The sequence below is a fragment of the Oncorhynchus masou genome, chromosome 30 (genome assembly GCF_036934945.1).
Source record: "Oncorhynchus masou masou isolate Uvic2021 chromosome 30, UVic_Omas_1.1, whole genome shotgun sequence".
NCBI lineage: Eukaryota > Metazoa > Chordata > Actinopteri > Salmoniformes > Salmonidae > Oncorhynchus > Oncorhynchus masou.
The window spans coordinates 50549217-50564708 of record NC_088241.1 but is presented as its reverse complement, the minus strand read 5'-3'; the positions used below and the strand labels follow the sequence as shown (position 1 = coordinate 50564708).

At 42.8% G+C, this 15492-nt stretch overlaps 1 protein-coding gene across 1 annotated transcript; it reads right to left on the bottom strand.

The window, feature by feature from the left end:
• Positions 1–1802: 1802 nt before the first annotated feature.
• On the bottom strand, positions 1803–14295 carry LOC135521654 (neuropilin and tolloid-like protein 1). Its single transcript, XM_064947339.1, has 5 exons — positions 13927–14295; positions 13267–13320; positions 12432–12566; positions 4527–4775; positions 1803–1951 (listed from the first exon to the last, which is right to left on the bottom strand). The coding sequence occupies exons 1-5, from the start codon at positions 13952–13954 to the stop codon at positions 1803–1805; spliced, it is 615 nt and encodes a 204-aa protein (XP_064803411.1). The 5' UTR covers positions 13955–14295.
• Positions 14296–15492: the final 1197 nt, after the last annotated feature.

Sequence of the window (15492 nt, the reverse complement as noted above, 5' to 3'; positions counted from 1 at the left end):
AGTGGATTTATCAGTAACGAGCTTGGTTTGTAATTAAAATGTACAAGTTGCTGATTAAGATGAAGCATAGTGAAAGCTAACAAAATGTACACTTTCTCTTCAAGCAGAGGAGGGGGTGTCATTTTCTATCTCTTTGGAAGGATTAGGCTGTAAAATGAGCTCCCAGATAAGTAAGGCCTGGCCATGTGTGTGTTTTCACCATATGGTTTACCACACACAACAGCACGCAAACACAATTTACTGATTGTGAATATGGGTTTCTGTTTTAAATGTTTGAAATGGTTTCTGAAGGACAGGGAAAGAAAGGGAAAGGAATTACTTAATGGTGTTGAGGCCTGATCAATCTTACTAGAAATAATGGACAAAAGGATTTTTAAGTATAGTCTATTTTACCATTACGCTACTGGATACAATTATTTCTTTACTGCATACAATTACTTCCTTATAAAGTTATCAAGAGTTGTAATTCTAATTGGCTGATAATAGCCTGAGTTGTTCATCTTTGATTTAACAGGCAGTGTGAGTATGTCGGTTAGTGTTTCTGTATGTCACGTCCTGACCTTAGTTCCTTTTTTACGTCTCTATTTTAGTTTGGTCAGGGCCTGAGTTGGGGTGGACATTCTATGTGTTGTTCTATGTTTTTGTATTTCTGTGTTTGGCCTGGTATGGTTCCCAATCAGAGGCAGCTGTTTATCATTGTCTCTGATTGAGAACCATACTTAGGCAGCCTGTTTTCCCACTATGATTTGTGGGTAGTTGTTTTCCGTTTCTGTGTTTGCACCATACGGGACTGTTTCGATTTTCATTTCTTTCCTTCACTTTGTTCTTTTGGTATTTTCTTGTGTTCTGAGTTATTAAAGTTATTAAAGTATCATGGACACGTACCACGCTGCATTTTGGTCCGATTCTTCTTGCTCCTCCTCAGAAGAGGATGAAAACCTGTTACACTGTATTTGTTTTCACACAAATTTCACCAGATTGGGGATGTTTTATTGTTGTTATTTCTCCTGAAGGTTAGCAACATAACTCCCTGATCCGGTATCTGCTGTGAGGTAGACAGCATGATAAGGGGATATAGGACAGTTTGGAAAATGTTTTCAACAGTGTGTGTTTACGCTCTTTGGCATTAACATTGGGAGTGCGGAATAGAACGTGACTGGGGGTGGCTCATACATTCAGGAAGTTGGTAATAGAGTCTCTTGGAAAAGGCATCAATCTATGTATATTGTTACAGGAGATAGCTTGTAGGAGAGGACAGCTAACTGCACAATATAGATTATAGAGACTAGTATGAAGTAAATTGAGTGTCACACAGACCCAGATCATGGTAGTAGTAGCAGAGATAGTATTGTCATTGTCAACTTTCAATGAGGGGTTTGTCAAAGAAGGTATAATGCTTAAAAGGAAAGCCACAAATTCCTGTATACAGGAGGCCACATCAACGGAAGGGAAGTTTGCTGTAATAATATCATCATATCTCGTGAAGAATGTGATTCAGGAACATTTGACTCAGAGTTTGTTCGGTTGGATACTATTCCAATGCCACCACAGGACTCATGCCACATAAAGAGGTAACTGGGAGACCGATGGGAGTACCGGGTGCTGTTATTCACGTCACAAATGAGTGATTTGGCCATACTGGGAGAGTCTATGTTGTTCTATTGTCAGGAAATTACCCATGCGTTGCAGTGTGTATCTTCCCTGGTGAAAGAGGCCCACCGTAGACTCATTCTGGATTGGAAAGCACACCTACTAGTGCCGGGAGACAAGGTGTGCTTGAAGGTCCATCAACCGGGTACCTTTCAGCCCAGGTGGACCAGACCCCACACTGTCCTACTAGTGACTGACACAGCAGTGAAGGTGTTGGGAAGGAAGGCCTGGATCCATGTGTCCCAGGTGAAAGCTGCACCAACACCTACTGACTTGGGAGAGGCCGAGCAAGATGGAGAGGCTAGAGTAGGATGGAGAGGCTAGAGCAGGATGGAGATGCTAGAGCAGGATGGAGAGGCTAGAGCAGGTTTTGATAGATGAGGTGATGATGGAAAAGAAGGAGTGTAGATCACAATGTAAAAAGGGCAGTAACATGGGGCCTCTGGACATTTTTAGTTGGGGTAGTGTTTGTGGCGGCTGCCACTCCAAGGGGAGAAGATCAAATAACACTTTATATAGAGTGGATAGCTCGATACGAAGATACTCGAGTTCATTGGGAGAGGGTAACATTAAAAGTTGCAGAAGCCGTGAGGGTAACTAATCATAAAGGCATGGTGTATGGGTGGTTCCATTTGAAAATAGATCTAGTGTCCTATTTGTAGGATGTTCTGATAAGGGGATGGTTCTCTTACAAACAGGAATTTGGAAAGAATGCAATGGAACAGATAGTTTGAGGAATGAAACCAGATTCTTGTCCCTCCCTCAACATGGCATTGTGTGCGATAGACTCCAGTTGAAAGAATAGTAGTTAATAACCTTCAAGTTAGTGTGGGCAGAGGACAAAACTTCCTAGAGTTATACGACACAGGACGTCAAGCCAGGCAAAGCTACAGAAACGAAAGAGAGGGAATTATATTGGAGCAAGAGGTTTTACATACCTGTCACTCCATATTACCGACCAACAGGAATGAATTGGTCGAGGAAGATTTTAGATAGTGAGAGACCGAGGACCTGGGGAGAAATAGCTTGTTGGGGCAATCAGACCCTGGACGATATTATGCGAAGAGAGTATAATGACCAGATAGTCTTTATTGGCTTGAGGGAAGTGAGGGTACAACAATTGAGAGGGTTGCCACAGATCCATGTACACAAGAAGCTGTATTCCCAGAGAAAATCCCTACGCCAGTCCCTACTGTAGCACAACATAAGAAGGCAATAGATAAGCTGGTCAGGAAAAAATTGGGAGAGGACTGGGGAAAAGGCAGAGAATATCTCATAAACTCAATCATAGATCTAACGGGTAAAGCCGGTGATGAAAGTGACAAAGTTGACAGAGTTAAAACGGTAACAATACTTCTGGCTGTTACAGTGGGAGGAATAACAAAAGAGACTTAAGGTTGTGGTATTGGACAATTGATCAAATAAGGTGGATGTTGGAATATGCGGCATGGGCAGTGTTGGCAATTACGGGGGTAGCTCTGAGGGCATTGTTTGGATTCCATATAGTAAAAGCTTTGTTGCTGAAACGCACATATAGTGCAGATTTGCCACAAGAGGAGGTGAAATTGATTCAGGCTACGGCTCACATCTTTAGGGTAGCTTTAGGAGGTGAACGCAGTGAGGAGGACTTGGCTGGAAAACATCTCTTGTGATCCTGTAGCCCTTGATGGAAGACTGAGAAAAAGCATTAGGGGGATATTTAGAGCCCTACTTTTTGTGGACCTTAGCATAAAAGCATATCAGTGGGCATAGTGTTCAGGGGTTGCAGGAGATTGTGTCGGTCGGGTTCCTTAAGCTGTGATCGGAGATTTAGTTTATAAATGTATCTACATAGATGCTTATGATAATCAGTAGAAATTAGGATTGCTTTAACTTAATGTTTATTTATTTATTTATTTATTTATTTTCTAGTATTTTTTTTCTTCTCTATCTATCAAGTCTGTTTCTATCACACTCTCAGATCTAGAGAAAACCAAAGAAGAAGAAAGTCTACAGCAGGCAGTTGAATGATTGTTTAATGGTATTAAACAATAAGAAGGATTTATGCTTTAATTGGGGGGGAATTATGGATTCTATCAAAATGTAACATGTTTCAAGTTAAACTGTAGTTTGTTTGTATCCTGTTTAGTGAATGATTACTGTGCGTATAGATGGAGTTTAGGCCATGAAACTGTGTGTATACTAATTTAGAAAAGTTGACCTAATCAGAGAAGAGGAAATTGCCTAGGATCAGAGAGCAGGGTCAGGCCCAGAACAGAAGATGGACAGGGTGTGATTCTGACTATCTGGCTAAACAAAGAGAGGACCATGGGCATTCCACAGGGGAAAAGAAGGAAACTCATTGGGGCCATAAAATGTATAGCTGGTGAGGTGACACCTATAAGGGAAGAGTATAAAATGTGTTGTGAGCTTTCTAAATGTATGCACTCAGCTGACTGTATCCTTGGTATTAAACACTTGAAACTTCTTGTGAGCTTTTGGTCTCAATGACTTATAGTAAAGAAGTTGCATTAACATTTTTCTTTTTAACCGTGCTAAGGAAATATATGGTGTTGCTTAGCAGAGAGGGTGTGAACAGACTGTTGATGAGGTTTCTGAGAGCCAATGTTTGCGTTGGGCCCATATCCACAAAGCTTCTCAGAGTAGGAGTGCTTATCTAGGATGTGTCCATATAATCTTATTTATTATGAACTAAAATCACTCCTACCCTGAGACGCTTTGTGGATACTGACCCTGCCTCTTTGCAGTGTCAACACCATCCTGCTGTTGCAATTGGGCATGTTGCGATTGGGCATGTTGCGATTGGGCATGTTGCGATTGGGCATGTTGCGATTGCCTAGCTGAAGGTAGTGTGGATACTTTGTATCGGTTGTTACCTGCAGTGAAGTTGTAGTTGGCTGAAAATCCAATTGCCTCCAGTTCGGCATCAGAAACAAATTTTATCCAGAGGTACCGTCCACTGCTCCTGATGAAGGGAGGGATGGTCTGGCCACAGTAGCGCCCGATTATTGGGGAGAAGCCAAAGGGGCCGTCTCGCACCTCAATGTTGTCAAATTTACATTCCCATGAAGGCTCTATAGAATACCTCTCATCAAAGAAAAGATCGATACACAGCCTCGGAGGAGCTGGAGGAGACAAAGAGAGTAGATAGCACAGATAAATATAATGCTTAAACTGTGTAGCATATTACACAACACAGTACATCTATAAGGCATATAAGGCAAAACATGGAGAACAAATGAAGTGCAATTAAACAGCGTGCAATTAAGATGAAGCTTTCTTATGGTAAATGCCCATTGGGGGTTTACTCATTTTGAGTCATTTTGCAATGCAATTGAAATAGATACTCACTGTAAGTTGTCTTAAATTAATGAACTACTATGTGGCTTAGATGGCTGAACTACTAAGAACATCTGAATCTTAGAATCACTGTGTTTTATTAATTTATTGGTGAAGGACTTTCCAAGTATTCCAAGCAAATAAATCATACAGTAATGAATATAACTGATCCCTGGAGGAGTGAACGTGGCATAATATACTATGGGGAGTCAACTACCAATTATACTCACCTGAAGAAAACTGAAATCACACCCAAAGGGCCAATGGATGCTGAGCCCGACCTCGGAAGTCCCGCCTTCCTGGCTATAACACCAGGACTCACATGAATTTCCTCAATTCAGTACCAATCTTCAACAAGCCCAAACCCCTTGACGGCGCAGGGCCAAAATATGTTATACCTCGTTCCCTCTTTCAAGGAACAGTAGTTATATGTATAACTGTACGTTCACTTTCTTTTCCCTTTCACACTGGGTATAACATACATCTGGGTATAACTGGGTATATAACTGGGTAACATACATCACGCTCCAAGATGGCTCAGAGAGTACCAAACCAGGATGCCCACGCTAACCCAAGCACACACAGGTTCCACCGGCTCCAAAAAGGGGTTACAGAAGCCACCTTTTCCCCTAATACTTAGCAGCGAAGCCTGAACTGACAGAGCCTCATGAGGACTCAACTGTCAGAGCCCTGTATAGGGAACCAGAAGCTGCTGCAAATTAGCTATGCGCAGTGACACGCTGCCACAGAAGCCCAAGTCCATTGACCCCACGGTTCCAAAAAAAATACTTACCTTGTGAGCTTGAAACGTCAGAACTGTTCTGTTGTTTTGAACCACAACAGAACACCTGTGGTGACTTGTTAAAACGCACACACACTCTGCAAAGCACCGACCAGAGTCGGTGAACCAGGAAACCTACAGTAACCTGGTAACTGTGTACTTGCGCACTGCCACCGCAGCCCAAGACTCAAACCCACAGGGATCTGTGGTAAACACACAGGGAGCAGTTACATCCAAGCGGAAAAACCTCACAAAGGTATGTTGGGAACGCCAACTGGTTGCAGCACAGATATCACCAATTGTCATGCCCCTGAATAATACCCAAGAAGCCATCACACCGCTAGTGAAGTGAGCACACACACCGGTAGGCAACTCTTGTCCTTTGCCGTCATATGCCAGGGAGACAGCCTCCACAATCCAATGAGAAAGACCCTGCTTCGAAAGTGCCCTACCATGAGCTGGATTAGCGATATAGACAAAAAGCTGGTCACAAACACGGATATCCTTCATCCTATCCATATAAATGCGGAAAGTGCGAACCGGACACAAGCCATGCAACCTACGTTGTTCACCGGAAGCAAACAAAGAAAGGGAAGAAAGGGTGAGAAAGAGAACAGCTCGAAAGCCAGTGACCTGTAAGACATAGGCATAACCTTAGGAGCAAAAGCTGCATTAGGACATAACAGAACATGGAGGTGTACTGATAGCACGTGGAGATCTCCAACGTGCTTGGCCAATGCCAAGGCCATGAGTATGGCAGTCTTGTAGGAAAGGACCTTCAGGTGTACACCAATGGTTCAAACAGAGGCTCAGACAGAGCATACAGGACCAAAGCCAGGTCCCAGGCCATAGGCTTAGACACTGGTCTGGCCAGCCAACTTAGACGCACGGTTTACAGGATCCGCACCACCAAAGGATGAGACCCCGATGTAGAGCCATCAATCCCTACATGACACGTCGAGACGGCTGCCATATAAACCTTCAATGTGGAAAAAGAAAGGCCCTGCTCAAAACGCTCTTGCAGAGGCATCAAAATGTCCACCAAAGAGCTCTGAAAAGAGGAAACTGATTTAACCTAACTCCAACCGCGTGCCACTTAAAAGTATATAGACTGTATAGTCGTAATCCTGTTTGAGGGTAAACTCCTAGCCGTCAAATTCAACCTTTTAGAGGCCAAACAAACAGATCCTTTATCTGCGGTCATGCGTGCCAAACTCTCCCATGCGCCTGCGACAATAGATCCCAATGACACAGAACCATCCATGGGTCCCTGCCCAACAGGTAGATGATCTCCGGGAACCAGGGTTGTCTGGGCTAACAAAGAGCCACCAGAATCAACAACAGACTCTCCTGACGGACACTCCCCAACAGACGAAAATGCGTGTCAGCCCTTCTGAACCGGTCCCATATCTTTGGCAACCCCCGAGAGGTGCTGTCTCTACTCTGTAGCGATAGGACCCCCCCCTGGAAAGTAGATCTGCACCCACAGGTTTAGGAGAGAGAGAGAATGCATCTGTCGTGATCACCCTGCGGGACACTACCTGGCCCATGAGAAACCCCAGCAACAGCAGTTGCGTGTCGCTCCAAGAAGTCAATGCCCTTAAGCATGACGAGATACCTTGAGCAACCGATGGCAGTGGCAGGACACATTCAGACGTGTAGCAATCACCCAGCGCTGAAACAGACACATCAACAGAAGAGACACCACAGCTATCATAGAGGCCATCAGACCCAATAACCGCAGGCACAAGCGAAAAGTCACCGAATGCCCAAGCTGAAACCGTGCCAGACAGAGACGGAATGTGACCCTCCTCTGCTGGGACAAAACTGCATGACTCAGAACCGAGTACAGAATGAGACCTGGGAAAGTGTGAGCATTTTGAACTTGCAAACCTTGAGATGCTTATTTAAAACACGCAACTCCAGGCTGGGATGCAATTTTCCATCGCTCTTGGGAACTAAGAAGTACCAGCTGTACCAACCGCTCTGTACTTCTGACATGGGGACCACCCGTATAGACTGCTTTTGAAGGAGAGACGAAATCTCTTCTCTCAAGACAGTTGCTCGGACTTTGGAAACTGTTAACGTGATGACACCACGAAAGCAGGAGGCACAGTGACCTGCAGACTATTCACACTTGTCTCTGTCCTCATCACGCATGGTGAAACTGCTCATGCCCGTGGAGAATGCTGCCAGTCTTCCATTCATTATCTCCTGAAGGGGCAGAGGGCCACCCTGAGGACTGGGATAAAATAATTTTTGTCAAGCTTGTTTTCATATCCGCCATACTTGAAAACTGTTCGTCAGAATGTGGGGAAGGAACTGTTTTTATTATGTCCAAACCTGGATGACACCGCACTCTTGATACTAGAGGTCGACCGATTATGATTTTTTTTCAACGCCAATACCGCTTATTGGTGGACCAAAAAAAGCCGATACCGATTAATCGGTCGATTTTTATATATATGTATTTGTAATAATGACAATTACAACAATACTGAATGAACACTTATTTTAACTTAATATAATACATCAATAAAATCTATTTAGTCTCAAATAAATAATGAAACATGTTCAATTTGGCTTAAATAATGCAAAAACAAAGTGTTGGCGAAGAAAGTAAAAGTGCAATATGTCCCATGTAAAAAAGCTAATGTTTAAGTTCCTTGCTCAGAACATATGAAAGCTGGTGGTTCCTTTTAACATGAGTCTTCGATATTCCCAGGTAAGAAGTTTTAGGTTGTAGTTATAATAGGACTATTTCTCTCTATACCATTTGTATTACATATACCTTTGACTATTGGATGTTCTAAAAGGTACTTTAGTATTGCCAGTTGAATCTCGGGAGTCGATAGGCTTGAAGTCATAAACAGCACAATGCTTGAAGCACAGAGAAGAGCTGCTGGCAAATGCAGGAAAGTGCTGTTTGAATGAATGCTTACGAGCCTGATGCTGCCTACCACCGCTCAGTCAGACTGCTCTATCAAATCATAGACTTAATTATAATATAATAACACGCAGAAATCCGAGCCTTAGGTCATTAATATGGTAAAATCCGGAAACTATCATTTTGAAAACAAAACGTTTATTCTTTCAGTGAAATACGGAACCGTTACGTATTTTATCTAACGGGTGGCATCCCTAAGTCTAAATATTGCTGTTACATTGCACAACCTTCAATGTTATGTCATAATTATGTACAATTCTGGCAAATTAATTACGGTCTTTGTCAGGAAGAAATAGTCTTCACATAGTTTGCAACGAGCCAGGTGGCCCAAACTGCAGCATATACCCTGACTCTGCTTACACAGAACGCAAGAGAGGTGACACAATTTCCCTAGTTAAAAGAAATTCATGTTAGCAGGCAATATTAACTAAATATGCAGGTTTAAAAATATACTTGTATATTGATTTAAGAAAGGCATTGACGTTTATGGTTAGGTATACATTGGTGCAACGACAGTGCTTTTTTTGCGAATGTGCTTGTCAAATCCCCCGTTTGGCGAAGTAGGCTGTGATTCAATGATAAATTAACAGGCACCGCATCGATTATATGCAACGCAGGACAAGCTAGATGAACTACTAATATCATCAACCATGTGTAGTTAACTAGTGATTATGTGAAAATTGATTGTATTTTATAAGATACGTTTAATGCTAGCTAGCACCTTACCTTGGTTCCTTGCTGCACTCGCATAACAGGTAGTCAGCCTGCCACGCAGTCTCCTCGTGGAGTGCAATGTAATCGGCCATAATCGGTGTCCAAAAATGCAGATTACCGATTGTTATGAAAACTTGAAATTGGCCCTAATTAAATTGGCCCTTCCGATTAATCGGTCAACCTCTACTTGATACCCCTGAACATGAGGAACCTTGGGTAGAAACAATGTATTATTGTGATACCGCTGTTCTGATACCCAGCTCCCACCAGGTTCGGGGACTTAGGCAACCAGCAACTTGCCCCCATTGACCGAGCCACTTGGGAGCATTATTGCCACAGTAGATGCTTGAGATGGAGGGCCCTGAGAACACGCCCCCTGCCCTGGCCTCCAGCTAGGGACGCCAGGTCTGCTTCTTCCACGCCACAGAAGAATCTGGTTTCACCCCGCTCTCCTTCAACTCAGCATGCCCAGAAAGGGCCTGGACCTTTTCTTTCACGCCTCAGGAACTGCCGAACCGCTCGTGCGAATGATTTTAGTTGGAAAAGGACCTGTAGAGCTGCGTCCTGCTTTTGTTTCCTCTTTAAATGGGCCTGTCAAGACTCCATAGCCAAGCCAAACGACCTTGTTGGCAAAACTGTCTCATCCAAATATATCCGCACGTCCCTCTCAGCAATCCGGGACAACGTCAACCAGAGGTGGCACTGAACCACAACTGTCGCCCACTATACTTTTCCCAAAACAGCCACAATAGTACGGCAGGACAAAATCAGCCTTAGCACGGATTTCGTCAAGAAGCTCTGAAACTGGTTTCCCTGCCTCCACGGTCTTATTCAGCTCCTGCAGCAAATCGATATGATACATCTATAGCATTGTGACCACATTCAATGATCGGGACGCCACAACCTTAGGCTGGTACACTTTGTCCAGCTGATCCACGAGAACCGGCAATGTTTATTTGGAAGCACAATGCTAGGATTAGCACCCTTGTTAACCTCTGGAGCTAAGTAACTCACCAGCTTTCCATGCATCAGTGGTGTGTAAACGAGCCTCCATACCCTCTATACCCCCATACCCTCTAAATTCATGAACTTGCCATAACCTAGCTTTCCTGGCTGAATGAGGGGAATCACAGGTCGCCTTTAGCTCACTGGCAAAATCTTTAAACAGGGGTAAGCGACGCTTCCCAGCTGCAGGGATAGAAGGTAAATACCTTCCCCCAAACCTGGAGGAACACCGATGTGGGGTAGAAGACGGCCAATCCACCCCCAGTTGATCTGCAGCCCTACGACACAGCTCCATCAAAGGCGCATTAACCACCAATGGTTCACTCTCCCCCGCTGAGTCCAAAGCCAGGGCTTTATGCTGCTCCAGACTGATGTCGTCCCATTCACAGTCTGAAACCCTTCCAGAGCAATCTAGGGATAGTGTATCATCCCAGGAATCCGGAATCTAAAAACACTGCCAGAGAAACCGGAATGAGCCTCACTATGGGATGACACCCCTATCAACTCCGACCACCGCTGCTGCTCTCAGACAACCCCATTCCCAAGGTCGCTTCACCGGAAGACCCTTTAACAACACCCGGAGACACAGGTCACACAAACTGGTCTGGCTCAAAGCCTCCTGAGTGTGCTTCCACCCAAGGCAAACAGGACAGCACCCGTGAGTATCTTTAATTTTCCCTAGGGCACGGTCAGAGGTTCAAACTTGGATGGTTAGCATTTTTTTTAACTTACTCTTACCACTGGCCATCTTACTCATGCAAGGAAGCACTGGCTATACAAGCAGGGCAGAAAGTACTGTGTTTTAAGCAAACACAAATCCTACCCAAGCAAGGAAGCATTAACTACACAAGTAGAGCATAAGTGGTTAGCTTTTAGCAAACTCAAAAACCGGTAACAAGACCCAAAACTCACAACATCTAGGGGGACGAGTACTCTCTCCCCACTAACAGACACCTCAGGTGGAGTCAAATCTCATAGTTTGTAAATTGCATAACACGTTCTTCCTTCAGGCGAGCCGAAGAGCGAAGAATTTAGGAAATGGATGCAAGCCCCGGTGTTATAGCCAGGAAGGTGGGGCTTTTGAGGGTAGGCTAGGCATCTATTGGCCAGTTGGGCGTGATTTCAGGTGATTTCTTCAGGTGAATATGATTGGTCGTTGACTCCCCATAGTATGTTATACTGTGTGACCGACTGATAGGGAACCTTATATTTCTATCTTGATTATCAGTAGGCTATTGGTAATGTCCAGTGGCCTCGATCGACAATGATCTCACAAGCTTACACTCGGTCAGGTCTGGATGGTGGATCGGGCTAAAAGTCTGGCCCATCATACACATTTCATCTATAAATCCAGTTCAAACCATAAACCAGATGATACTGTTGCAGCTAGTATGGTTCCTCCAGTCCAGTAATAGAGTCTCTCTGTAGAGATGATCTTTCATGTATTCATTTAGTTAATATCATTAGGGCCTTAACCTAATCTCCTCCACTGATTAATCAAATATCAACCTCCCAGAACGTAAATTAAAATGACTGAGATTGCAACTTGTTGTCTGATTTCATTACCATCATCAGACAAACATCAGCAGCACAGCAACTAAACTGGCCAATCCCATCAGTAATTACTGTGAACACATATCTCAATATCTGGTCCAGATTTCACTCTGAAACATGAAGAGATACATCCACTCACAGAGCAACTTGAGCTCATCCATATTCACGGAAGCCTGAACCCAAGTAGACAGCGAGGAGTTAAACAGACAGATGGTTTTAATTTCTCACCTGGATCTAAGATTATAAAGATGTGAGGACACTATTATATGTTACATGCTGTAAGATCAAGGTTCCTGCAACACTATTTAAGAGTCTGTATTCCTTATTCATGGTGGTCTATTGAAACATTCCTTATTGGCTTGAAGAATGTCAACCCATGATCTGAACAGAAAACTTAGAGATGGCTTTATAATGATGTTTGTTACTGTGAAAGCTATTCACCTTCAATAATGTAAACACACTCCACTTCTGGGGGGTATTTGCTGGGGTAGTTGGGAGAAGTGAACAATCCCCCGTCTCCTTCTTTCACCCAGGTGCCACATTGTCCTGCAGGCTTCACTCCTGAATTGTTTTTCACTGAAAAAACAGTAGCAGAGTGAAGTGGATTAGACAGACAGACAGACAGACAGACAGACAGACAGACAGACAGACAGAAAATGATTGGCACCTTTGATAAAGATGTACAAAAAGACAGTATAAAATAAATCATACAAACACTGAGATTTATTGTATGCTCCAAGAAATCAGAAAATTATATTATTTTATACCAATGCAATTGCTCAGAGAAAGATTTGTTAACAATTCATATTTTTTTCTCACAAAAAGATAGCAGTCAAAATCATTGGCAGCCCTGTTTTCAACACCTTTCAATACCTCACCTTGCTAGGATAACCGCACTGAGCCTTTTCTAAAATGTTTTATGAGATTAGAGAACACATTGGGAAGGATCTTATCCTTCCCAATGTGTTCTCTAATCTCATAAAACATTTTAGAAAAGGGCTCAGTGCAGTTATCCTCGGAAGGTGAGGTGTTGAAAACGGGTGCCAATAATTTTGACACCTATCTTTTTGAGAGGAAAAATATTACTTGATAAATAAAAAATCTCTTTCTCTGAGCAATTGTGTTAGTATAATATGATGTAATTTTCTGATTTAGCTGAGAATACAATATAGCTCAGTATTTGTATTATTCATTTTATACTGTCTTTTTGCTCATCTTTATCGGGGGTGACAATAATTCTGGACTTGACCGTATGCAGTTATAGAGTGCATTATACCTGCTTCCTTCTTCGTTGCCCCAGACAACCCAAGTATGAGTAGACTTGCAACAACTGCAACAAGAAACAAATACATTTTGGTAGTATATCCGGCCTAGCGTAAAATAGGCCTACTCTGAAGATATCAAAATACAAGGATATGGGCCTTTAAAAAAAATCGAGTTTACCATTAAATAAATCCAACCTCAAATTAGATTCATTTTAACCCATTTAATTAATTCCCTAAAGTTTCTGAACTTGTTTTTATAGAATTGGATGCGCAATCAAGAGGCACGCATAATCTACCTATTACACTGTTTGATACAGCAGACCTCAGGCAACACATAACTGGGCTTCTACGCACAATTAATCATACTGATGGAAAAAGTGTAGGTTATACATGCAATCTTCAGGCTAAATACCATCATGTATACATCCGCATGCAATGCTATGTAAAAGTAGCCTACACATGCGGTTTGAAAAGGTAGGCTATACTATAGAAATTGTGAAGGGGTATGAGTGCATGGATATCAAATTGGTTACACAACTGGACTGACAACTACAGGCAACCACAATGGTACGTCAATTCATAAACTCAAGAATATTGTGCTACAACTCAATGAAGGTTTTGTGGTATAGGCGCAAGACAGTAAAGTCTGTTCAATATAAGTGGTCACTTACCGTGAAGGAGGCTGTGCCCATGTACCATGTCTGTACCTTTCACAAGGGGCTTCACGCTCAACTAATTCCATTTAGATTAAGGAATACTTCAAGAGGAAACGATTGAGATTTAAGGGAATTGCGAAATGGACAGTGTACCGAAATACCAAAAATAAAATAAAAAATACAATTGATAAGCCGACAAATATCTTCACCTCAGTTAGACTTTAATTTCTTGAATGAGAAGATGAAAATCCCAGAGAGAGAAAAATCGCAACTACTAGTCACCAGTTTCATATAAAACCAAAAGCAAGTCTAAACATTCGCCCGATTTCCATCCAAACGTTTCCAGAACCTTTTGGTGGTTCTGATGCACTGACCAGATTAATAGGTCCGTCATCGGCCTTCTCTGATCGCTCCACCTTTACAATCTAACGATGAAACAGATATAGGGAGAAAAAGCAGCTTTGGTTATTTTTCTTCAATCCCTTTATCTGGAAACAAAAATCCTAATGACGCGTGGGTATCCCATCCTCCTAAACGCATTCTCCGAATTGTTTTCACTGAGATGCGTAAAACCCCGGCTATCAAGTTCGACAGCAAAAGTCGTAACGTGAAGAAGAATTGTGTTTATCTCATCCTTTCTTCATCGATTCCCTCAAGCGATGGATAGTGTTCGTGGAGCATTCTCCATTCTTCTCTAGCGACTGGCTGGTCTCTCTCTCGCTCTCTCTCTCTCTCTCTCTCTCTCTCTCTCTCTCTCTCTCTCTCTCTCTCTCTCTCTTTGCACCCACCAAGAAGAGTTAATGGATATTGTCGCCCTCCTCCAAACGTTGATCATCCATTCATTCCTACAACTACTGGACTAACCTATAAACCAACCAAATTATAATTGGACCACACTCATACAAATATACGAAAACGACTTTGTTTCACGAATATAATCCAACTTCCCCGATATAAATGCCAATGAGGAGTAGAAAAAAGTGCCGGGAAAGGTGGTGGGGTGTTTCTTTAAAATGCTCTCTCTCTGCAAGCAGACTGCAGAATCCAACACCTCAGTCGGAAGGGCACTGAGCGAAAATGTAAAAGGTAAGCAGAAAAACGCACATTGCAAGAGGAAATGGAAGAAACAAGCAAAGCAGATAGATGCCAGGATACTGTAGACTATATTAACAACTCCAGGCAGCAACACCTGCAGCATGGAATAGATGGAGTTTCTTTCTGCCTCCTGCCAAACATGGCGAGGTCGAGGTTGGGCGGAATAGAAAGAAGCGATGCATGCAGACACAAGGCTAGGTTACAACAACTAGTGAGTTAAAAAAAACAACAAATATGTGTATTTTTTCCCACATGTCCCATTCATAGTTCAATCCTGACTCTGATTGTGCAGTTAATCAACATCCCAGTTTATTTCCAGTGTCTCTAGCATAAATCAAATAGCTCACATGAAAAATGTATGTAGGGCTATAAGTGCATGTACAGAAATATCTTCCCCACGAAAATGCCAAATATTCCATACGTTTTCCAATGTCTGCAGTGAGTAAAGCCTTGGCTAGGCAACTCTTATGTTTATCTTCTTGCTGT

Excerpts from the sequence above, each read along its gene's own strand:
- LOC135521654 (XM_064947339.1), bottom strand. The coding sequence starts at position 13,954 with ATGGTACATGGGCACAGCCTCCTTCACG. Across the intron at positions 4,776-12,431 it reads GTGTGTTTACATTATTGAAG|CTCCTCCGAGGCTGTGTATC; the intron begins GTGAATAGCTTT and ends TGTCTCCTCCAG. Across the intron at positions 1,952-4,526 it reads CAACTACAACTTCACTGCAG|CCTCTCCATCTTGCTCGGCC; the intron begins GTAACAACCGAT and ends ATCCTACTCTAG.